Source organism: Phaseolus vulgaris, chromosome 10 (genome assembly GCF_000499845.2).
Source record: "Phaseolus vulgaris cultivar G19833 chromosome 10, P. vulgaris v2.0, whole genome shotgun sequence".
NCBI classification, from domain to species: Eukaryota; Viridiplantae; Streptophyta; class Magnoliopsida; order Fabales; family Fabaceae; genus Phaseolus; species Phaseolus vulgaris.
The window spans coordinates 41,246,235-41,269,861 of NC_023750.2; the positions used below are offsets into that span (position 1 = coordinate 41,246,235).

The 23,627-nt window shown below is 34.8% G+C and overlaps 4 protein-coding genes across 6 annotated transcripts; 2 read left to right on the top strand and 2 right to left on the bottom strand.

The window, feature by feature from the left end:
- On the top strand, positions 1-3,699 carry LOC137818902 (ent-kaurenoic acid oxidase 1-like). 2 transcript variants are annotated; one of them, XM_068622555.1, is made up of 10 exons: positions 1-135; positions 408-537; positions 806-944; positions 1,032-1,120; positions 1,250-1,382; positions 2,318-2,487; positions 2,625-2,714; positions 2,810-2,888; positions 3,099-3,198; positions 3,290-3,699. In XM_068622555.1, the coding sequence occupies exons 6-10, from the start codon at positions 2,434-2,436 to the stop codon at positions 3,399-3,401; spliced, it is 435 nt and encodes a 144-aa protein (XP_068478656.1). In that variant the 5' UTR covers positions 1-135; positions 408-537; positions 806-944; positions 1,032-1,120; positions 1,250-1,382; positions 2,318-2,433; the 3' UTR covers positions 3,402-3,699. The 2 variants fall into 2 exon arrangements, with proteins under 2 accessions (XP_068478656.1, XP_068478655.1); XM_068622554.1 differs by having other exon boundaries at positions 806-1,120.
- A 1,346-nt stretch (positions 3,700-5,045) lies between these two features.
- On the bottom strand, positions 5,046-6,996 carry LOC137818068 (disease resistance protein RPV1-like). The gene is made up of 4 exons (XM_068621289.1): positions 6,968-6,996; positions 5,701-6,310; positions 5,303-5,617; positions 5,046-5,208 (listed from the first exon to the last, which is right to left on the bottom strand). Exons 1-4 carry the CDS (start codon positions 6,994-6,996, stop codon positions 5,107-5,109), a joined length of 1,056 nt encoding a protein of 351 aa, XP_068477390.1. The 3' UTR covers positions 5,046-5,106.
- A 5,942-nt stretch (positions 6,997-12,938) lies between these two features.
- Positions 12,939-14,179, top strand: LOC137818069 (toll/interleukin-1 receptor-like protein). The gene is made up of 3 exons (XM_068621291.1): positions 12,939-13,417; positions 13,575-13,732; positions 14,061-14,179. The coding sequence occupies exons 1-3, from the start codon at positions 12,939-12,941 to the stop codon at positions 14,141-14,143; spliced, it is 720 nt and encodes a 239-aa protein (XP_068477392.1). The 3' UTR covers positions 14,144-14,179.
- Positions 14,180-17,845: 3,666 nt separating this feature from the next.
- On the bottom strand, positions 17,846-23,376 carry LOC137819717 (developmentally-regulated G-protein 2). 2 transcript variants are annotated; one of them, XM_068623667.1, is made up of 12 exons: positions 23,238-23,376; positions 23,071-23,152; positions 22,791-22,858; positions 21,558-21,634; positions 21,155-21,335; positions 20,277-20,333; positions 19,602-19,676; positions 19,351-19,470; positions 18,901-19,071; positions 18,654-18,767; positions 18,359-18,529; positions 17,846-18,191 (listed from the first exon to the last, which is right to left on the bottom strand). In XM_068623667.1, exons 2-12 carry the CDS (start codon positions 23,138-23,140, stop codon positions 18,096-18,098), a joined length of 1,200 nt encoding a protein of 399 aa, XP_068479768.1. In that variant the 5' UTR covers positions 23,141-23,152; positions 23,238-23,376; the 3' UTR covers positions 17,846-18,095. The 2 variants fall into 2 exon arrangements, with proteins under 2 accessions (XP_068479768.1, XP_068479770.1); XM_068623669.1 differs by lacking the exons at positions 21,558-21,634; positions 23,238-23,376 and having other exon boundaries at positions 23,071-23,098.
- Between the last annotated feature and the right edge of the window lie 251 nt (positions 23,377-23,627).

Here is a 23,627-nt window from a genome sequence, read left to right on the forward strand (position 1 = left end):
GCAACACACAAACACACAAACATAACTTTGCCTTTTATGCAAGTCAGCGGGGCAATATAAGAGTAGCCAGTAAGGAGCTTTCATACTTGACTTTCATCTTTGAGGAGTCTACTTTCGAAAAAATTCACAATACAAGTTAGTGTATCTTCTGAATTTTCTAAACTATTTTTCTGAGTTTCTCTAAACTTTCATTCATATCTCTGGAATGTATATTTATTAAATTAAAGAGGTTTTATAATTTATAATGCATTTTAACGAGCAATCATTCTTTCATTCATAACTCACTCTCTCAATCTCGATCCTCATTTCACTCTCTTGTTCGCGCTGTCTCCGTCTTACTCGTTCTCCTCGGAATCAACGATGACACATTAACCTCCTCTGTTTCCTCCGACGCCTCTTGGCAATAGCTTTCGAGAGAGGGAGTGAAGCTTCTCTCTTCCTCTGAGTCGCCGGAGCGAGACCAGAGTTTCAAGTGCTTCTCTGTTTCCGCCTCAAGAAGAAGTTGTATAAAACCTCCGAGAAGGAAGAGCAATGGAGGTAATTTCATTATTTTCTCACAACACTCTTGCATTATTTTGTTTCTATATTTTGGTTTGTTTTCTTTTCTTACGTTTTCACTTTCTCATGTTTCACATACTGTGAAATGCTTACCAAGTGTTTGATAAAATGCTTGAATGATGGTGATTGATTCTTTCTCTAATTGTTTAGGCTATGGTTTTGTGAATTGATTCTTTCTCTATTTGTTTAGGCTATGGTTTTGTGAATTGATTACTAGACACTCATTTATTAATTAATATATGTGTAGCATGCTTGTTGGTTGGGGTGTGACCGTGAGAGGGAAGGTGGTGGGAGACGTTGGCCATGACTTCTTAAGAGAATGGAAAAGGATGGAATAGTGTTGCGACGCTTTTTGAATATTTTGAAGCCTTTTTTAATGGTTAAAGGTTAAAGGTTTTATTAACATGATTTTCCACTAAGATTTACTATTCTGGTTAAATGTTTTATTCATTTTTCAATGACAATTTCAATAGAAACTTAGATTGGAAAAACAACTCAGGACTATAAGGCACTGTCTGAAGCAGAGGATTCCAGTGTGAAATCGGCTTGTAATGGTGAAGAGGTAAATCTAAGATTTCAAGAGACTTTTGAAAAAGTGCTCAGCAAATTACAAGTTAACGTATTTCATTTATTGCTTGGTATCATGATGCAACTTTATGTAACTTAATTTTCTGTTCAATCAATTATTAAGATGGAAGAAGATGAAGATGTAGAGGTTAAACAAAAGGAATGTGATGATGTGAAGTACAATGTTCGATGAAGAACCAAACGGCCAACATTGGAAGCAGCTAGAGTTATTTCAGCAGCAAAACAAGAACGTCAAGGTAACTCATGCCAGAATAATATTGAATAATCACACTTACAACATGTATAATTCTAATATGATACCATATAAACATGCAACTAGAGCTAGATTGAATGGTTTGACTCAAGAGTTTTCCTAGGAAGTTTATTTCCTAAACATGGACCCAGAATAAGTTAGAGCATTGCTTTCGTAATGCACTATGCATAAGATAAAGTAGCCAATTTGATGTTGACAATCCTCAGGAATTGAAAATGATTCATCAAACAAAAACAGGAATGCAGGTTCTGCAACATAATTCACCTACACACTTTACCAATGACCAATCACTGACCAGTTAAAAGGCTGCCTCCATTTGAAAATTACTATGTAAAATCCTAAGGGGACCCAATGATCCATTTCCACAAATCTGAACATTTCAATTCTCTTTTTTATTTTACCTAATCTCAATTTTGTGTACAGTATCTTGTAGTTTCTTGAGTCTTTCTTTCCAAAGGATATTTTTATCCATAATTAAAAACCAATTTCATTTGAGACCTTTATATTAGAAGAAAATTTGGTCTCATATAACAAATTGTGTTTACACAAATCTAAAGTCAAACTCTAGTTGGTATTTTTCATGAGTATTTATTTGATCTTTAGCTAGGAACCCAAATGTGATGATCATGCATAATTATAATGGGTGACTCAGGAAGCAAGGGATGCATGCTAAAGTGCATCTCTCATGTGCCTCTGTAAAACTGTTCTGATTATATGAATTCAGCTTTATCAGCCTTTCATTTTTATAAATGAAAAACAAATCTTAATTTATTTATTTATTTAATGTGTGTGTAATGGGGAGAGAGAAAGAGAGACAAAAAGCGAAGGAATCAAAGTCTTACATTCTTAGCTTTACTTGTATGTACTAGCTACATGACTTTTTATTAAAACTTGTTTGAATGAATTTTTTGCTTGCAGGGTGGTCTGCTATTAAAACTAGGAGTGAAGGACAGAGGAACAGGATCAAATCAAAGAAAAGAGCTATTAAAACCGTGGTATGCTAATACATATTTCATATTTCTTGACATATTCGCATGTGGACAGCCTATTTCCTCCAAAGGCATCCAGAATATTTCAAGAAGGCTAAGGTATCAACCTCATCAAATTTCTTAATTATCATTAATTCATCTAAATTTTCAACTGCTGATGGACATTAAACATTTGTATTCATAAGATCACCTTAACCCAACGAATTCAACTTACTTTTATTTATCTGGTTAAATAGGAAGAACAAGAAGAAATTATAAGGAATAGGCCTCCAATGCGGAAAGGGTTGTCACTAGCAGAAGTTCGGAAGATGGAGTATCTTTCCAAGGTATAAGACATATGGTTGAGTAAAGGTTACTTTCAAGTTATAATTGATATCTCGTGATTATATGATATAATATTTTGATTGTTTACATTGCAAAGGTTGTTGTTGAAACACTGCGGATTATCACATTCTCACTAATGGTCTTTCGGGAGGCAAAATCTGATGTCAATATCAATGGTGAGTCAATATTCAGAACATAATCTATCACTTGTCTGATGAATGAAGACTTTAGTGGTGCTGTGAGTTTTATAATTATACAACTGATATATTCTTTCATTACATTATAAGCTCCAACATAACGTGAGATGCATGAAGTGTAGGTAGATGTTAATGCAGCATATATAAGTAGAAAATATTTAATAGCAGCAGTGGATTTTGATGTAACAGGTTACCTAATTCCAAACGGATGGAAAGTGATGGCATGGTTCAGCATCTTGATCCTGAGATATATCCAAATCCAAAGGAGTTTAATCCTGAGAGATGGAATGTACGTTGCAAAAATTTAGTTGAGACATTTGAATTGAAGAAATGATATATTTAGAGGATTTGATTGATTGAGGATGATCCATAAATGATAGGAGGTGCGCAAGGCCGGAGAATTTGATCTTTGGAACTCGACTGTGTCCTGGCAATGATCTTGCCAAGCTCAAAAGTACCTATGTGTATCCTGGAAGGAAAGTTCCAGAATGACTGGTGCATAAGACAACACATGATGAGTAGGTGATTATTGATCTCTCTTCTGTTCTTTCTCATAACTCCTCACACGAAGGCGTCATTTTTGGCTTTGTTGTTCTGGAAGTCTCATTTGGGGGTTTGGTTCTGGAATTTAAGATTAGTATACCAAATGTCCCAATTTTATTAAGATTTTTCTGTACTTTTTGCATTCTTATTTTTGTTGAGACTTTTAATATTTGTGTCAGAAGATTGGTGTAGAATAAGAATATTTCTCCGACAAAAACTTTGAAAAGAGAATTTCATTAAGAGAGAATAGAACACTAGTATATTTTGGGATGAGAATATTTTTGCATTCTTATTTTTGTTGAGACTTTTAATATTTGTGTTAGAAGATTGGTGTAGAATAAGAATATTTCTCCGACAAAAACTTTGAAAAGAGAATTTCATTAAGAGAGAATAGAACACTGGTATATTTTGGGATGAGAATAGAGAAGGATTAACAGCAGCTTTTTTACTTGACTTCCACTTGTGAGGAGTCTACTGACAGAAAATCCACAGTACAAGTTAATGTATCTTTCGAATTTTCGAAACTATTTTTCTTACTTTCTCTAGACATTCATTCATATCTCTCGAATGTATATTTATTAAATTAAGAGGTTTTATAATTTATAATGCATTTTAACGAGCAAGCATTCTTTAATTATATTGAATTCAACAAATGTTTGAATATTTTTAATTTCAAAACAAATCCATATGAAGCTTACTGAGTAGGATAGTACAGTTTTTAAATTCATATAAAAATTAAACATATCAATTGAAAAACTATATATTTATAGAAAATCGTATGGAATCATTCGATAATATAATGTTTTAATCTCTTCATTAGAAAAGTTATTTGGTTGCATAATTTGTATTACTGTTGTTAAATTGACCAATTCCACAGATCCATTTTGACTCATCTTTTGTAAATGGTTGAGTTCCACCTATCTAATTTGACACATAATCTTAAAATTATTGGTCTCATTTAAAAATTAAAAAAGTTATTTTTAAACTTTTTTTTTATATATTTGTAACAAAACCTTCTACATGGAAAATTAAGATTATATAATTAAAAATTAAAAATTTGATTTAATACATTAAAAATGTCACACATTAACTCTTTAGTCCTTTTAAACTAAATATTTAATATATCCCAGTAAAAAAAACCATGCAGAAAGTCCAGAAACTATAAGAAGAATCCCAGCATTTGGAAATCAATGATATATACATTCACTCACATGCCTCCTCTTTAATATTCTCTCTTCCCTCTCACCTGTTCCACACAGCAACAGGGTAGACTTCTTAATGTTCCTTTGGAATTCGAGCATCACCCAATTCTTGTTTTTGAAGAAAATTGCTGATTGTGCTCACCCCCTTAACTGCACCTGTATGTATTCTGATGAGAGTGCTAGTGATGCTACTGTAACCTTAATTTTCAACATTGCTTGATGTTTGGCATGCCTTTGTAGAAAGCGAGAACATGCTTGTACATCAGATACACGTGATCCGACTTAATCCCATGATGTGGTCTATCCAAGTACACAATCGTACTGACCTTCATCTTCACCTTCAGTACAAGTCCTCGAAGGCTTGTGAGGGACGTGCATCCATCCAAATCTAACTTCTCAAGATTTTTTAGAGAGAAAAGTGATGGATGAACACTAGTCAACCCTACACAGAATCAAAGATCTATTACTTCAAGGTTTGGGGCCTTTGAAAAGTCTAGCAGCTCCTTTATGTTTGAGGATGACTGCAGGATAAGGACCTTTAAATTCACAAGATCCTGTAGCAGCAGTCAAAACAAACAGATTATTGAAGACACTGCATGGACTAATGTTAATTTTAGATTAAAAGGTACATAAGTATATAATATTTACCGGCACTTCTTGCCATAGTTTTTTCACCCGGCTATATGGCAAATGCAACTCTACTAGATTTTCTGCAGAAAACTTTGAAGGCAAAGATTCCAAAGGATAATTCGTCCAACCAAGATATCTTAGCTCATTCGGCAGAGATTCAAGTCCTTGAGGAAGATACAAGCCCCACGGTTCACAGAGGAGAATATCACGAGTTCCTGCAGTGTACAAATTTAGAAAGTGGAGCTTCCTCATCTTAGTAAATACTTGTGGCTTTAAATGTAGTTGCTTCATTCTCAACAAGTTGATGACTATGCTTCTGATAGCCTCGTTACCCTGCAAGCAAAGTAGTAGAAAAAATTTAAACATCAAAATAATCTACTTTTCCTAAAAATATCCAATTCTTCTCTGTCTATTACCTTGTTGTGTGTTAGTACTTCATAAACGCCATCAGGATCAAATAGTCGCCTCTGGCTTCTGGGGTCTTCAATAGATTCTTGACCTGCAATCTGCCTAGCAGTTTCTTGTATAATGTCATGCATTGATACAGTATTTTCTTGAGAAATGCTGATAAGAGCTTTATCCTTCAACCTTTCCAATCCCGCAACCACTGAATAATCACGATCTTTCAATAAAAAATCTATGTACTTTACCTCCAGTTGCAGCCCATAAAAAAAACATGCAATATCCAAAAAAATCTTCTTTTCATCCTCCTCAAGATCATTGTAACTCAATTTAATAATATCATGAACCTTTTTGTTGTGCACTTGTCCTTCTAATTGACTTTCCCATATCTCTTTATCTTTCCCACGAAGACGGTGACCCAAAAGTTTAAGAACAAACGGAATGCCTTTGGCATAATCAACCACTTTCTTTGACAGTTCCTGGTACTCTGCTTGTAGATGTTTTTGCTTAAAGGCATTTAAATTGAAAGGTCGCATAGATTCATCAAATTTTAAGGCCTCAACTTGGTATACATTAGCAAACTCTCTAGCAAGAACCTGTTTATCTCTGGTTGTCACAATGATTCTACTTAAGAATAAGTAGAAATAGAGAAATAGAGTCACTGAGCTGAAGTAAAAGAATGAAGAAGAAAGTTATGGAAGTCTAACCTCAGGAAATCCTCATAAATCTCTCTTAATTAACTGCATAAAGGACTGAACTTAACAGCTGCAACAAGCTGTGATTATTCTCAGCCAAATTGGGAGAAAATATAAATTATGAGAACCAGATCCTTCAGAAGTTGCAGCATGCAAAGTGAATGAAAAGGAAAAAAAGAGAGATTAGTCTCTTGCCTGAAAGCTGTGTAATTCCTTGAAAGAGCTTCAATGTTGTGTTGTGACTTCAAGAGTCTGTTTTAGTTTTGTAGAGAGACTTGTTTTCTGAATTGAAAAAGGAGAATATTACCGGACAAAATCATTATTAGACTTAATTAGACGTAATTACAGGAATATAATCACTATTAATGAGTCTATAATTAGACTTAATTATAGGAATATAATCACTATTAATGAGTCTATAAATAGTCTTAATTACAGATGTTATGTGAGAAAAATAATAATCTGTACAGTTCTAATGCTATGGTTATATATATGTATCATTGCTATAGATGAGAGACACAGATTGAATAAAACATATAATATTCTTTCATGGTATCGGAGCACAAAACTCTGATATCCGACAAACACAAAGCAAAGGCAACGGTGCACAACCATGGCAGATGCACTAGAAAAGAATAATGCCAACAAAGCAGAGCACGAAGGAGGAGGTGCTAAGAAGACCTACTCGCCATATGATCTCAACGCGAGTGATAATCTCGGAAACATAATCACGCAAGTCCAATTGCGCGGAGAAAATTATGACGAATGGGCAAGAGCAGTAAAGATCTCGCTTCGTGCCCGGAGAAAATGGGGCTTCATTGATGGAACATATATCCAACCAGAGGATGAGGCACCCGACCTTGAAGATTTGTGGACCGTGCAATCCATGATTGTCTCTTGGATTCTAAACACCATTGAACCAAACAGTAGCATATGCTGAGACTGCACATAACTTGTGGGAAGACATTAAAGAAAGATTCTCGGTCGTGAATGGACCTAGAATTCAACAACTAAGGTCGGACTTGTCAAGATGCAAGCAGGAGGGAATGGTGGTGGCAACTTACTTTGGAAAATTGAAGGTCCTTTGGGATGAGCTTGCTAACAGTGACAAAATTCCATCTTGTACGTGTGGTGGATGCAAGTGTGGGATTGGTGCTCAGTTGGAAAAACGAAGGGAGGAGGAGAAGGTTCATCAACTCCTTATGGGGTTGGATGACGCAAGCTACGGGACAGTAAGATCAAACATTCTGGCCTCAGACCCATTGTCGTCTCTGAACCGCGTATATGCTATGTTGGTACAAGAAGAAAGAGTGAGAATGATGGCCAAATCAACGGAAGAAAGGGGGTTGGTCGTGGGTCTCGCGATGCAGGCCAACTACAAAGAAAAAGGGCGTGGAGATATGGTAGAAAAATTAATGACGTGCAGTCATTACGGTAAAAATGGTCACGACATGAAGGGATGCTTCCAATTGATCGGATATCCCGAATGGTGGGGTGACAGACCAAAAAGTGAAGGCAAATGGAACGGCAGGGGACGCCAAGGGATGCGAAACAAAGGTAACCTGACACGTGCAAATGTGGCACACGCTAGTGGAAGCAACAATCAAGCTAACAATGACGACAAGAAACTTGAGATGGCAGGTCTGACCAATGAACAATGGAAGGTACTGGTTGATATGATCAGCAAACAAAAATCAAATGAATCAGAGAAAATGACTGGTAAGAGCATTTGGGATTTGTGGATTATTGACAGTGGGGCATCAAACCATATGACCAGGTCACTGGAAAATTTGAGTGAAAAGGAAACTATACAAGGGTGCCCCGTAGGGTTACCCGATGGTGAACGTGTTCTAGCTTGCGAACAGGGAACAGTGACTCTTGAAGAAGGACTTGAATTGAAAAATGTCCTTTATGTTCCCAAATTAAAATGCAATTTACTGTCAGTACCTCAATTGACGGAGGAAGAAAATTGTGTTGTATAAATTGTGTATTATACAGGACCGCACTTCGAGGACGCTGATTGGAGCAGGTGAACGGAAAGATGGGCTTTATTGGTATCGTGGGGTACGGAAGACTCAAGCATGTCATGTCAAGATGGAAAATCAACTAGCACTTTGGCACCAAAGATTAGGACATCCGTCATTTAAGATTGTGCAAATGCTTCCTGATATAAGTGGGAAATGTACTCGTGATGAGTTGAATAAAGTTTGTGAAGTTTGTGAAAAATCGAAACAATCGAGAGATAAGTTTTTCTTAAGTGCGCATCAAGCTTTGAATATTTTTGATTTAATTCATTTTGACTTATGGGGTCCTTATAAAACTCCTTCATCCTGTGGTGCTTCATATTTTTTGACAATTGTGGATGATTGTTCACGGGCAGTTTGGATCTATTTGTTGAAAGAAAAAACAGAGGTATCAGTGACTTTGAAAAAAAATTTCACACTCGTTGAGAGGCAATACAACAAATGTGTTAAAATGGTTCGCTCTGACAATGGAACCGAATTCATGTGTCTAAAACAATATTTCATTCAACAAGGTATCCTTCACCAAACTTCCTATGTCGGGATCCCGCAACAAAATGGACGTGTCGAACGCAAGCATCGGCATATTCTGAATGTTGCTAGGTCATTACGGTCTCAAGGCAATCTTCCCATTAAATTTTTGGGGGAATGCGTTTTAACTGCAGGCTACTTAATCAATCTCACACCATCCTCCATTCTAAAAGGAAAAACCCCTTATGAAGTGATCCATGGATGTGTACCCAGTTACGCGCACTTACGAGTATTTGGTTCATTATGTTATGCTCATAATCAAAATAGACAGCGGGATAAATTTGATAGTCGTAGCCGAAAATGTGTGTTTGTCGGGTACCCATATGGCCAAAAAGGATGGAAATTATTTGATTTGGAAACAGAAACTTTCTTTGTCTCTCGTGATGTACATTTTTTCGAAAATAACTTTCCATATTTTGAACCCAAAAAGATGGACACTGCACCACCATTGCAAAACCCAATTATTGCCAACTCTTTAGAAACTGGAACGGACCCACATTTTCTTCATGAAGTTGCCTCCTCAAACCTAGATGAATGCATCGTCAACCAACCCATTGCATCTCCCATCCCAGTCAAAGAGGATGCTACCCTCACAGATGACTTCGACCACACTATCAACGACTCCGATCCGTGTATAGAAGCCTCGACGCTGCCCGCGGATCCACCGCCGCGTCCGACGGAGACGGCGCCGTCGGTTTCTTCACCACCGCTGACGGCCGCGGTTCCCCTTGGGCGAGGGCATCGCGCGAAGCTTCCTTCCGTACGGTTACGCGATTTTGTCGCAGCCACCACGATACCGTCAAGCCCCTCTGTTCCGTCACCTCCTTCAACAGAATCCTCAGGTGTTTCATATCCTATACATGATTTTGTGAATTGTGATTCCTTTTCTAAACATCATCAAAGTTTTCTTGCCTCTTTACACACCGAGCAGGAACCCCTGTTCTTTTCTCAAGCGGTCCGAGAACCCCGGTGGTGTGATGCTATGGCACAGGAGATTATGCTCTCGAACTCAATGACACCTGGAAACTCACCGCTCTCCCTCCTGGAAAGAAGGCACTTGGGTGTAAATGGATCTACAAAATCAAATACAACTCGGATGGAACAATTGAAAGATTCAAGGCTCGATTAGTAATTCTTGGCAATCATCAAGTGGAGGGTTTGGATTATAACGAGACGTTTTCTCCTGTCGTAAAGACGGTAACCATTCGCACAACTCTAGCAGTAAAAAAGATTGGGAGCTTCATCAGATCGACGTTCACAATGCGTTTCTCCATGGTGATCTTGATGATGAGGTTTATATGAAACTCCCTCCTGGCTTCCAAGAATCTCAACCAGGGGCAGTGTGCAAGCTTCAAAAGTCTCTATATGGCCTCCGACATGCCCCCAGGTGTTGGTTTGCTAAACTATCTTCTTCTCTCACTCGTTACGGCTTCCAACAATCCCCGAAGGATCATTCCCTGTTTACTCTCAATAATAATGACATACAGTTGGTTGTGCTAGTCTACGTTGATGATCTTGTGATTGCAGGGAATAATGGTACTGACATCCAATGTTTTAAAGGCTACTTAAATCAATGCTTTCATATGAAAGATTTAGGCCGCCTCAAGTATTTCCTGGGGGTTGAAGTTGCTCGCTCCCCCAACGGAATCTTCCTTTGTCAGAAGAAATATGCCTTAGATATCATTACTGAAGTCGGATTGTTGGGTGCGAAGCCCGCCACTACACCATGTGAAGAAAATCACAAATTGAGCTCCGCTACTGGTTCTTTTCTTTCTGACCCGGCTACTTATCGTAGACTTGTTGGGAGGTTAATTTATCTGTGTTTCACTCGACCTGACCTTGCCTACAGTGTCCAAGCTTTATCTCAATTTATGCAAAATCCACGCTCCGAGCATTGGCAAGCTGCTCTTCGTGTTGTTCGATATTTAAAGGGGCATCCTGGACAAGGAATACTCCTACCTAGAGAGAACAACAACTCTTTGGGTGGTGTGATTCTGATTGGGCAAGTTGTCCACTGACACGGAAATCTCTCACCGGATGGTTTATTCAACTCGGCACTTCCCCAATCTCTTGGAAAACCCAGAAACAACAAACGGTTTCTGCCTCCTCTGTTGAGGCTGAATATCGATCAATGGCTAAGACCACCCGAGAATTAAAGTGGATTAAAGACATTCTCGCTTCTCTACATGCTCCTCATCCTGACCCAATTCGTCTTTATTGTGATAGTCAAGCAGCACTTCACATTGCTAAAAACCCGGTCTTCCACGAACGCACCAAACACATTGAAGTTGAAGTTGACTGCCACATTGTTCGAGATGAAATCATTCACAAGCGCCTTCTTCCATCCTATGTGCCCACACATACACAACTAGCTGACCTTTTCACCAAAGCTCTCGGTGCTAAAAAGTTTGGAGCCATCTTGGTCAAGTTGGGCATTCAAGACTTACATGCTCCAACTTGAGGGAATATTACCGGACAAAATCATTATTAGACTTAATTACAGGAATATAATCACTATTAATGAGTCTATAATTAGACTTAATTACAGGAATATAATCACTATTAATGGGTCTATAATTAGTCTTAATTACAGACGTTATGTTAGAAAAAGAATTTGTACGATGTTGTACGGTTCTAATGCTATGGTTATATATATATATATATGTATCATTGGTATAGATGAAAGACAGATTGAATAAAACAGAAAATATTCTTTCAGAGAATAAGAAAATTAGTGAATTGCAAGTTGGAAAAGTAATAAGGACATGTCGTTTAATTGCATGTTAAAAAAATTCTCATGCTGTTCTTATCATTCATAACTCATTTCCACTATCCTTGTGTTTTGGAAAAGGTCCACGATAGATTAACATATTACTTATTTTTATATATTTTATGATGAGTTTGATATTATTATAGCAATATAAATAAACAACAAAATAATTTATTATGAACCTGGCAGTTAGACCCAAAGCGAGAAATGGAAAAAAGAAAGCAAAAGATAAAAGAGGGGATTAGCGACAGAAGTGACCGAGAGCGAGATTGGGTGGGGCTCCAGTGTCGGTAACACACACATTCGGACACATTCGGATTGACTATGGAATTGTCATAATTATACTATGCCTCTTATTACCTGTATGTCTCTTATTACCTGTTTGGAGAGCCATTTATGCCTCTTATTACCTGTATGTCTCTTATTACCTGTTTGGAGAGCCATTTATGACGCAAAAGGCAAAAACTTAACAAAACGCAAAGACATTCATGGACCAGGCTAATGACGCAAAGACACATGCTAATGACGCAAAAGGCAAAGAAATTTTTGGAATAGTAACTAAACATTTTAGAAACTAAAACAAAAATTGGTTTGTGAATTAGTTTATATTATTTTTTATTATTAAATAGTTTTTAAATTTGTTTCTAAATTGGTTGTACATTCATAAATGAGGACAGGGAACAGTATCCGGCAGTAAGAACAAGCAAGTCAGAGAATAAGGTCAAGGCCTGACTCCGTTCCTTAAGAAGGAATGGCGGGGCGAAAGAGCTACCTGAAGCTAGTTACGGTTGTGCAAAGAATATGAAGGAAACTGGTACCCTATTAGTTATTCAATCTGCACTCTTCAATCTGCACTCTTCAATCTTCACTCTTCACTCTCTCTCTCAATACCATTCTTCATTCTTCACTCTTATAAGTTTAGTGCTTCAGATGTTCTTTTTTCTGTATATAGTCCCAACCCATAGTCTCAACCCTTATGTTGAACACAAGGGTACCTATCCACCTTCTATAGTCCCAAAGTTTCCTTTCCCACTTTTCCCTTCTACACTGCCTTCTTATCTTCATCACCTACTAACTATTTCAGAATTGCCTCTTCTGGCTAGTCATCTTTTTTATATATATTGTTAAGGTTCAGAGGTCAAGAAACATCACCAATAATGCCTTACACTTATTCTTCTCGCGTTTCTAATATAAACGCTTTTCTTCTATTTCTTTGTCTTAGTTTGTGGGTTTCAATGACACCTTCTGCTTGTTCCACTCACACCCTTCAATCAAAGTACGATGTATTTGTCAGCTTTAGAGGTCCAGATGTTCGTGAAGGTTTCCTTAGCCATTTGATCGAGGCCCTTTCTCTAAACCAGATTGCTTCCTTTGTAGATGACAACATTCCCAAAGGACATCAAATATCTGATGTACTTCTAAGAGCAATTGAAGTATCATCTATTTATTTGATTATATTTTCAGAAAACTATGCTTCTTCAAGCTGGTGTTTGTTAGAACTTGTGAAAATTGTTGAGTGTAGTGAAAAATATGGACACATTTTGCTACCTATTTTCTACAAAGTAGATCCTTCAGATGTACGACATCAGAGGGGAAGTTATGGAGAGGCCTTTGTTGCTCATGAAAGACAATACAATCTGACCACAGTGCAAACATTAAAATTTGCTTTGAAGGCTTCTGCAAATGTAGCAGGATTTGATTCATCTACTTTCCGGTTAGTTTTTTCCTCAATAAAAAATGTCTAACTTTTTATGCTTCTTTCTGTGTATAGTTTGAACTTGAACTTGCAAAAAGTTTGGCGTTAAAAACTTGAACTTTCAAAATAATTATAATTGAGGCGTTATTGATATATATTATTTTGAATTTTGCAGGAATGATGCTAAGCTTGTTAAAGAGATTGTTAAAAGTGTGTTGAATCTCAGACATAAAGTTAATTCTAAAGAGGCGTATGGATTTGGTACACAGTTTCCACATGCAGAATCATTGCTACAAAAAAAGTCAGAAAATCTTCCAGTTATTGGATGTATTGGTAAGAGAATCCTCGCAGAAATTTATAAGAATTGGGTTTAGGTTTTCTTTTCCATCACGCTGTGGTAGGTTAGTGAGTGAGTTGAGTTTCGGATTATGATGGAATAACAAGGAGTGAGGGGAGTGGAAATGGACATGGGAAGTTCATATATATGTTAAAAATACTCTCTAATTTTTTAATTTTTAAAATACTCTCTAGTTTTTTAATTTTTAAAATACTCTCTAGTTTAGTTACTATAATAACTCTTGTTATTTTTCTTTTATAAAATTAGTTTCTATTTTATAATTTATTGATGTTTTGGGTTTCATGTTTTACTTGGTTGTTTCAGAAGTCCCATACAGCTGTGCTGCCACTGATGAAGGTTATGCAGAAGTTTTTAGAAGTTCTGAAGGGACTTGTGAGCATCAATAGAGGTCTTTAAGGGAAAGATTCTGGAGTGCAAAAGCATGGAAGTGCAGGTTCGTGGTGATAAATGGCATTGTAATGGCATATATGTTTTTTAGTTACTTTTTGCTGCTTTTGGATTGTACATAGGTAGTAAAAAAAAGGGTTAGGGTTTGGAATTAGTATTATTGGAGGTGAAGAAGAGGGTGAAGGTAGACAGCAAAATCTGTTCTCACTATAACAGTCTCAACATTCAACCAAGGTTGAAACTGAAGAATAATGGAGTACTGATGGTGTAATTTTTGTAGGTTTTCTTAAAGCCACTAGACTATGTTTTATGTTTTGTGTTTGGTTCAGAGTTTTAGTTCTAGCTCTGTGGATGTTACTATAATTATGGAGTCTGTTTTAAGATCTCTGTAATGCATCCGAATCATTTGTATTGGAGTTGAGAGGGTTTCTTCAGAAAAGAAAGAAATGTGTTATAAAGTTTAACTATTGGACAAAATACAATTAAGATGTCTATGTTATATTGCATGCTAACTTAAGAAACAGTCGCAAGGAGAGCCCTAAGTGGAGAGCGAGAGCGTTATTGGTGGTGGCAAAGGAACAACCAGCACACCGTGGGACCCACCATGAGACTAATGAGGCAGAGACATGTCTTAGCCTCACCATAAGGCTAATGAGGCAAAAGGCAAAGACATTTTATTTTTTTTTGGTCAGCAAAGAATTAAGATTAAAATAAACACTAATTTCCCTCTCTTTCTCTCTTTCATATCTAACATGTCTTTGCAACCCCAACTATGTAAATTGCATCTCCTAGTGATGGAAAAATATTCAAAAATTCAATAATTAAAATGAGTTAAGTTATAAATAAACATCATTAACTAATCTTATTATTATGATTGATATATTATGTCTAATTTTTTAGTCATTTTTTATACTCAATATTAAAGAATAAGCCAAAACTCAACCCCTTATCTTCCTCATTTTTAGAATATAGTCACTAGTTTCATATCAATGTTACTCTTAAGGGAATATGTTTAGAAAATCCAACTGTTATATATCCTAAGTATGTAGAAATTAAAAAAGGAAATATATAAAACAAAATTCACAAACTTATTAGCTTAGCTTGATGTTTTAAGTTAAAGATAGTGTTAATTCTTTAAATAGACTGAATATATATGTGTACAAATTATCTTTAAATTTAGTAATGTACAAAATAATAGATAAAATTTATATCTTGATGGTAAAATTATTATTTTTTAACTGGGTGTCAAATTCCATGATAATATCTACCAATTTGTTCTTTAGAATAGTATTTTGAAATTTGTTTGAGTACTTAGCCTACTTCAAAACATTTGTTTCTACAATTATTGAACTTTGAGAATATGGAATTCTTAAGTAAAATAACTTGTCTTTTAATCTTCTATATAAGGACACGTAAATCTATCTTTAAAATAAAATTTATTGCATAATTAAGACATTCTAAACATCTTTATCATTATTTTTTATCTTTAATTCCATTAGGAAAGATTTTTGCACAAATTCTAAATACCTCTTGATAGGAGTTACTGAACTTTGATATATATATATCCTAAAACTGTAACCTTAGTTTGAAATTTTCTTAATCTCTTTTGCATAAATAACCTAAATGTACTGCAGAAAAATATTATTGAATAAAAATACATAATATTTTAGAATTCATTAATTAGGTGCATTTTTGTAAGCTTAATGAAATTATGTTCCATTCACTCCTCAAAAGGTATTAAGGACAAATTTATATATGTCTTTTTCTACCATCGAAATTTGTTGCCTCATGCAATACTATAACTAAATCAAATTTATGAGTAGTCGTTGCCTTAATTATATTCATTTTAATACTATAAGTTTTATTTTCTCTTTAATTCTTTAATATTTTTTATTATATTTATATATTTTTTAATTAAGTTTATTTTGGTTTTAGAGACTTCTTGTAATAAGTTTAATTATTTTAATTTGAGGGTATAATTAAATCAAAGCATATATCTCTTTCTTTTTTATTAGTTATATTTCTTGCCTATTTTATTCATCATTTTGAACAAACTCATTTAATAGTTATAAAAATTCATTTTTTAACAGTGAGTCTTCCAATATATCCATTAAGAAAATTAATGTAGAGATTTGTTCCCTAATTAACATGCTAAACGTTTTAAGATCTCATCAATCATATAAGTTAGGACATGGAAATAATTTTGTCTTTACTGTTTTTATTATCTTCAAAAGTAAAATTATGTAATTAAAAAATCACTTCAATGCGCGCTACATTATCCATTTCTTATTTGTAAGATGTTTCTTTTGAACCATAATTGATTGACCCCTTTAAAATATTTTTTTAATTTTTTTATTTTATTATAGCTAATTTTTTGCTGTTGTAACCTAAATTTAGTTATTGTATATGTTAAAGTTGCTACAACAATTTTTTCTTGAGTTGTTATTTCAACAATATTTAAGACTAATTAATTTTCTTCTAAATTACATAAATTATACCACCAACCTTTTAATTGACCCATGAAATATTATACTTATGGTTGTATATCAACCCAAACAGGTTTTAGCTTTATAGGCAACAAGACATTTAAAATGCTAGATATACTTGTTAATTTTTATTTTTATTTGGATGATATGATAAGTGGGTCTTGAATAATAACTTTTTAATTTTGGTAATTTTTATTTTTTAAATTTTATTTTATTTTCATATAATTCCATTTTTTCTAAGGTGTTCACAGATAATTATTATAAACTTAAATTTTCTAAACTTCTTTTAATATTTTCGATGTCTAATTCAATATCACTCCTAAATGTTACGGCTTATAGCTCTTTTGGGAAACATAGTTTAGTTTGTATATTGGTTTTAAGGGGCATTAATATCAAATTTAATTTTGAAAAACTCAATATATCTATGCAATTTTTATTTTTTATTTTATTTAATTCTTTTTTACATAAGGTCTAAAACATTATTCGAATAATTTGGTTATTGATGCAATTTTTTGATATATTTTTTGTTTACAACTTTTTGTCCTATAAAGGATGATATTTCTTTATTATTTTACTTTTCAAAGTTAAGTGTTAAAATTTGTTCCTATAAAGGATGATACTTTCCTATTATTTTATTGTTCAGAGTTTTCCAAAGTGTTTATTCTTTTTCATTATTAATAGGTTGATTAAATTATTTATTGTACAACAGTCTAAAAACCAGTCAAAAGAATACATGTTAATTTTCTTATCTCCTTAAGTCTTCATAAAATATCTTAAGATTAAGAAAAACTATTTTTTTTTGTCTTTGTTATGTTAAACTTCAAAACTCTCTTTGTTTCATTCTTTATCTATAAGTTGGTATCTAGCAAGAGCATTTGTGAAATAGTGGATAAATAAGGAAGAAATTCCATTTTACTAGGCACTTGAAATCTAGATTTACTTCGTTTATTTTTTGGTAATGGACTTGTAGCCTTAAAATAATATAATTTTTCTGTACACAAAAATAAATTAATATAAATAATTTGAAAGGGTCCAATTCTTTCATCTAAAGTTTGGTCAATATATTTTATATTTAGTTTTATTGGTTTAAAAGTGTACTCTTTAATGTCATTATTTATTATTAAGATGAAACTTCAAATCTGATCAGAAAATAACAGAAATAATACCTGTAATCCTACATCTAAGTTGTATCCATAGTAAAAATAATGCAAAATGTTAAGACGCAATGCCCGTTTCCTTTACTTTCTGCTTCTCTTCAAGTCATAGATGCACACTTCACAAATGAGTTAAAAAAAACTATTATTTCGAGGGGGGATTTGTTACAACACTTGGGTGACAAAAAACATAGGTGTCCCACTTAGTAAGTGATCAATCCTATGTTGCTTTTGGATGTTTCATCAACTCTGCTCATTTTTCCCATCCAACAGGCAAATCAATGAAATCACAGGTAGTGTCATCTAACAAATTATGTCTTTAGTGGTGCCTTCTTCTCTCTGTCAGATATCCGAGCAGGTGCATTGGAATGTGATTTGAATCTTCCCCTTCCTCCCTCTTCCTTTTCCTGAACAACACATAGATACATATATATTATACACATACATACATACACATATATTTCACAATATCACATTCAATCTCTCAACATCACATATGTATAGGTGTTTAGCGAGTAGCAATAACAGAGAATATGAACAATGTTGATGCATCAGTCAGACAGCAGAAACTGACCTTTTTCTTAACAATTTGAACCACATCTTCGTCGCGAAGATTATGACTAAGACCGCAATGCTGTGGGTAGTGCCTTGCACTAGTGCCCCAGACCAGAACATACTTGACATCCTTCACCAAACTTCTGTGAATATGGTTGCAGAAATCTTCTACAGTGCAGCCTCCTCTATCCTAAAACATATTTTGCAAGAGAAAGTGATATCTCTATTATAGATTGTAGGATTAAAAAACAAAGAAGCCAAAGGTTTTCAAGCTAGTTATAAATAGAATAAGGGACACAGATTATGCAACATACAGCAGAAAGAACCACAGGATCAGAGAAATCAGGCTGCTGGCCTTGTGGTTTTGTGTAAATTCTAACCAAACCCATTTCGTCCCACATCCTTGCAAGTAGTCTGTCTAAGTTCAGCTGACAAAAAGACAAATTTGTGTTAGAAACATTAGTAGTAACATGCAATAAAAGGGTAAAAAGAAAAAAAAACACAATTGCTAAAACCTTATGGTGTCTCATTCTTCTTCAGACAGTGAAAATATTAACCCACCTTCAAATTGCAGCTAATGACAACAGAATTGGGTTGACGAGCTAATCTGTCCACATCATCAATACCAATGACATCTATCTTGTTGTAGACATACACACACTTCATGTATTTTCGGTTTCCTTCAATAACATCTATGAGATCATCCACTGTAGCATCCTCACGGAAAAGGACCTGAAAGTCAAATTGTCAGATACCTCCCTTTACATAGGTTGGTAATAGAAAACAAAGTTCCATTATATCATATAGTAAATGTGGTAATTCACCAAAAATAATGTAGTAATGGATATTACATAATTTATCAACATGGTGAGGTTCCAATACTGATAAAAGCCAGTTATATCAAGACTACCCTACACAGGCTGAAAATTACAACTGCACGATCATATTGTTCCACATCTAAAGGTCCCCGGAAAGGAATTGCAACTGATTACTTTACAGTTTGATATATACCTCTGCATTGTGAATCTTGTACTCGTGCAGGATCTGATAACAAAGCTTCTCATCCACATGAGTCAAAGGCAAAGTGCTGTTAAATGAAATGCCCCCTGTCTTTTTCTTTTTAAAGTATATCTGCCAAGAAACATAAAGCACCAAATTAATGAGAAAATGATGACAAAAACATATATATCCAACTTGGTCCTATATGCTGTATATAATACATGCTTCATGACACATCCCAATGTATTGGAGCACAATCATACCTGAGGAGGTCTCTTGTTTAACCGCAAGCCCACAGCTTCCAGCTCTCTGGTCAATATTTGCCTATGGCCCTCACTCTGACACATTGGAAACACAAAAAAAAGGTCATGGATTGAAAGATGTAAGTTTTAAATTTTAAATTTAAATATAATTAATCTATCTAAACGTGACTGAATCAATTTTGCATGCAACATTGATCCAGAAAATGGACAACAAAATAGTGAGCAGACACACTAGCATTGTGGTATGCTGGTGTACCCAGTGCATGGTAGGAGGCCTTTTAAAGGAGTGAAAAGAAAAAGGAAAAATGAGAATATGAAGAACTTGCATTTATTATTTACTCCGTGGAACACAGGGTAGGAAACACTATGGATTAATATTATCTGATGTAATAGGATAGAAGAGATGTGCAAATGAATTTATATCTACAAAGAAAAATTAAAAGTGGCAGTGCCAGTGAGAAAAATTGCATAATGAAAAAAAGCAACTAGTTTAGTTCTAGGAGGGCCTGTTGGGTGTCTTAAATGATAATGTTTGAGACTACACATTCTTAGCTACTTATTGTCTCTAGCTTAAATAATAATTTACTGCATTTACGTACATGCCACTTTATCAACTAGAAATACTAACGACATAAAGAGTAAAAGACTGGATTAGGAAATGTAAACGAAACTTACTTTGGAAGCATCAAGAACCATCAACACTATGTCAGAAGATTTAGCAACAGCAATAACCTGAGAGAACATTCAGAAAACAAAAATCCTACACTGTTAATAACAAGGAAGCCAAACAGTAAGTGAAAAGAACAAAGTGCCATCATAAAAAACTGGACTTAGAGTCTAACTCAAGTCGATAAAAAATTTTGAGATGAAGACTGCCCAAGTCGTATAAACACTACTTTAGTCATATCACTAACAGCCAGAATCACCATCTCAGAAGCTGGCACTATAAAACGCTTCACCCAGCCTTTTAGTCAACCCTCCACAGGTAGCATTTGTGGAGACACTAACAGCCTACTTTAATAGGCCACAATTAAGGAGGGTTAGGGGTGACTGCAAGCAAGGCAACTTTCCAACATACACCCAGGGTATAGACCTAAAGTGTGACTGTAGATCTAAAGATAAGCTTTGATGTCATGTTAGATTAAGGATTATGGGTGTAATTCAACCACACACAATTGGCTTGTAAGGTCAGGATATTCCAAGTCTTATAAACATATAACAGTCATATCTCTTAATCTCAACCTCCTAAAGTTAAAGTTTGGTGGTTGCACTTTCCAATGCTAAACTAAACCTTTCTTGACAGCCCCTTTGTAGGTAACCCTTCTCTAGACAGTGGCAACCAATTCAAATAGGCTGCAATGCAACAAAGTATGCCTAGCAATTAAGGAAACTCTCCAACACATCACATTCTGCTAAATATACACTAGATACCTCAGTTTGCTGCATTAGTCAATCTAACAACAACACTATTTTAATGCTGCTTATCAATGAAAAGAAAAAAGAAAACACTACCCTATCCCTTGAATGATAAAAATCAGCAATTTTAGTTTAACCTGTCTCCCTCGTCCCTTGCCTTCAGAAGCACCTTCAATAATTCCAGGAAGATCAAGTAACTGAATTTTAGTATCATTATAGTGTATAATCCCGGGAATACAGGTCAGAGTTGTGAACTCATAAGATGCAGCTTCAGAGTGTGTGCCCGTTAACATTGTCAAAAGAGTAGACTTCCCCACACTGGAGTATGGAAAGGCAAAAAAATGGAAAGGGTTAGCACCAAGCCATTTAACTAACCCAAATAAAATTTAAGCAGATGCCTAAAACATGTATACACACATCCAAATTACAATGATTCGACGAAATATAGCCCAATGAACTGTAATCAGTTTAGATAATGGTAGTAAATAAAATACACCAATTATCAAAACTAAAGGCAAAGGGTTATTTTAGAAGGCAGACCTTGGAAATCCAATCAGCGCAACACGTCCATGGCCAAATTTTGTAACTTCAAATCCTTCTCCACCTCCACTAGAACCCTATTAAAGAATTTGATAATAAGATAGTATACCACACCTTAAAAAAATGTTTACTAAGGAACAGCAACTGTGGCAGACAAAAATAACGATAAACCTAGGCTTGTTGAAATACATAAATAATGTAAGGGATTCACTAACCAGATCCCAAGTAAACGATTCAGTAACCAGAATCCAAGTACCTTAGTTATCATATTAATTATTTGTTGGGAGGAAAAGTATGTTTGAGTAAATTTTTCTTAAACACTTCTAGGAGAAGAAAATAAAAAGGAAAACTGAAATAAATCTCTTCACAAGCTAAAATTAACTCATGCATAACTTAATTTGTAGAAACTCTCATATTAGCTTCTCCAAAATCTTATTATTATCTTATACATAGGCAAATTTCAACTTATAGAGAAGTCTATTTCACTTTCTTTCATATTTTCTCCTCCTGTAAGTACTAAGAAAAAAATGTATTCAGACAGACATAAAGAGGATTACAAAACGAGAATCCTCCTAAAGAAAAGAAAAGGGAAAAACATGAAAAAACAACTGAAGGAAACAAAAAAAAAAGACGAATTGAAGTCAATAAAGAACTTGTACCACTCAAAAGTTAAGGGGGAGTTCAGATAGAAGAATCCGGTATCAACTCTCCATCCATAAACACTGTTTTCATACAAAAACAGAACATTACTATAAAACCTTATTCTTGTTCTTCCTACTGATGCCTTCAAAATGAATAGATAGGAAGAATTTTGGAATCCAGAAAAATCCATTACTTCTTAAGAAAAAGCAAGACTGGTGTAAACAAGACCAGAGACAGAAAAAAGACCCCAGTGGCCTCTTGCTAGCCATTTCTTAGTGTTCTCTATTCTAAGCATGTATGCTAATGAAGTGCGGACAGCAGCATAAAGTCTTCAGTCGCTCAAACAGTACAGCTAAAATAATAAAAGTGTAGCCTAAGTGTATTAATCTAGCAAAGGCTGAAATACTCTCATAACACAAAATTGGACTACAAACTTTCCCTCCTTTTCTAACCAACATAATAAAATAGACCTCACAATCCAAAAAGAAGTTAAATATCTAATATCTAATGCTAAAATGTATGAAATCAATATCATATTGGTTGGATTGTGAACTATATCAGGTACAGTGACACAATACTATAAAAACTTACTTTCGGAGGCTCCAATAATTGTGTCCTTAGTTTTGCTATCTTCGCCTTGAGCTGCCCAAGATGATACTCTGCACAATACAAAAATCAAAATACATTCATAATCACGAAATTATTAAACACAAAAAGAGGTAGAAGATAAACCCGAACCCAAAATTAGACCACAAGGCCAAAGAATTGTTTAAAAAGGTAAGAGAAAAAACAAACACCCAACCAAACAATACACTTTTTTTCGGGAATTCTATGGCTAGTAGAATGAAATCAGAGGGTACTAAATGGGTACCTGTGGCTTTGTTTTTCTGGGTCCGAGCCATTTCGGCTTCAATTTCTTTGATCTTCTCAATGATACCCATTTTTATTTTCCGCTGTAACCATCAAAAGGGCAATCAGCTAAGCTAATGCAGAAGAATCAAACAAGAGAGACAGAAACAAGGTACGATCTTAACTGACCGGAAAACACAGTCACACGATGTCGTCGAAAACCCAGAGAGAGAAAGAGAGAAAAGAGTAGGTCTGAGAAGAGAAGATTGAAGAATTATTTCAGGCCCAGCTTTAACACCATCTCATTGGACTAACCTTTTTGTTTCAGAACTCTTATTGGGCACCCTAACATCAGCCGAATTCTTCCTGCACCTCCATATCTTTTCCCTCACCCCTGCACTTTCATATATATTTTTTAATTTCAATAATACCCTTTTAAGTATGGTGGAAAGTGTTGTGTTTTCTTTTTTATTTTCAAGTGGTGGTGGTTGTTTGTGGTTGTTAGTAATAAACGTTAGTGATTTAGATAAATTTTGTAGTCTTTTTTACTGTTGTAGTTGTGTTTTTGTCTGTTTATTT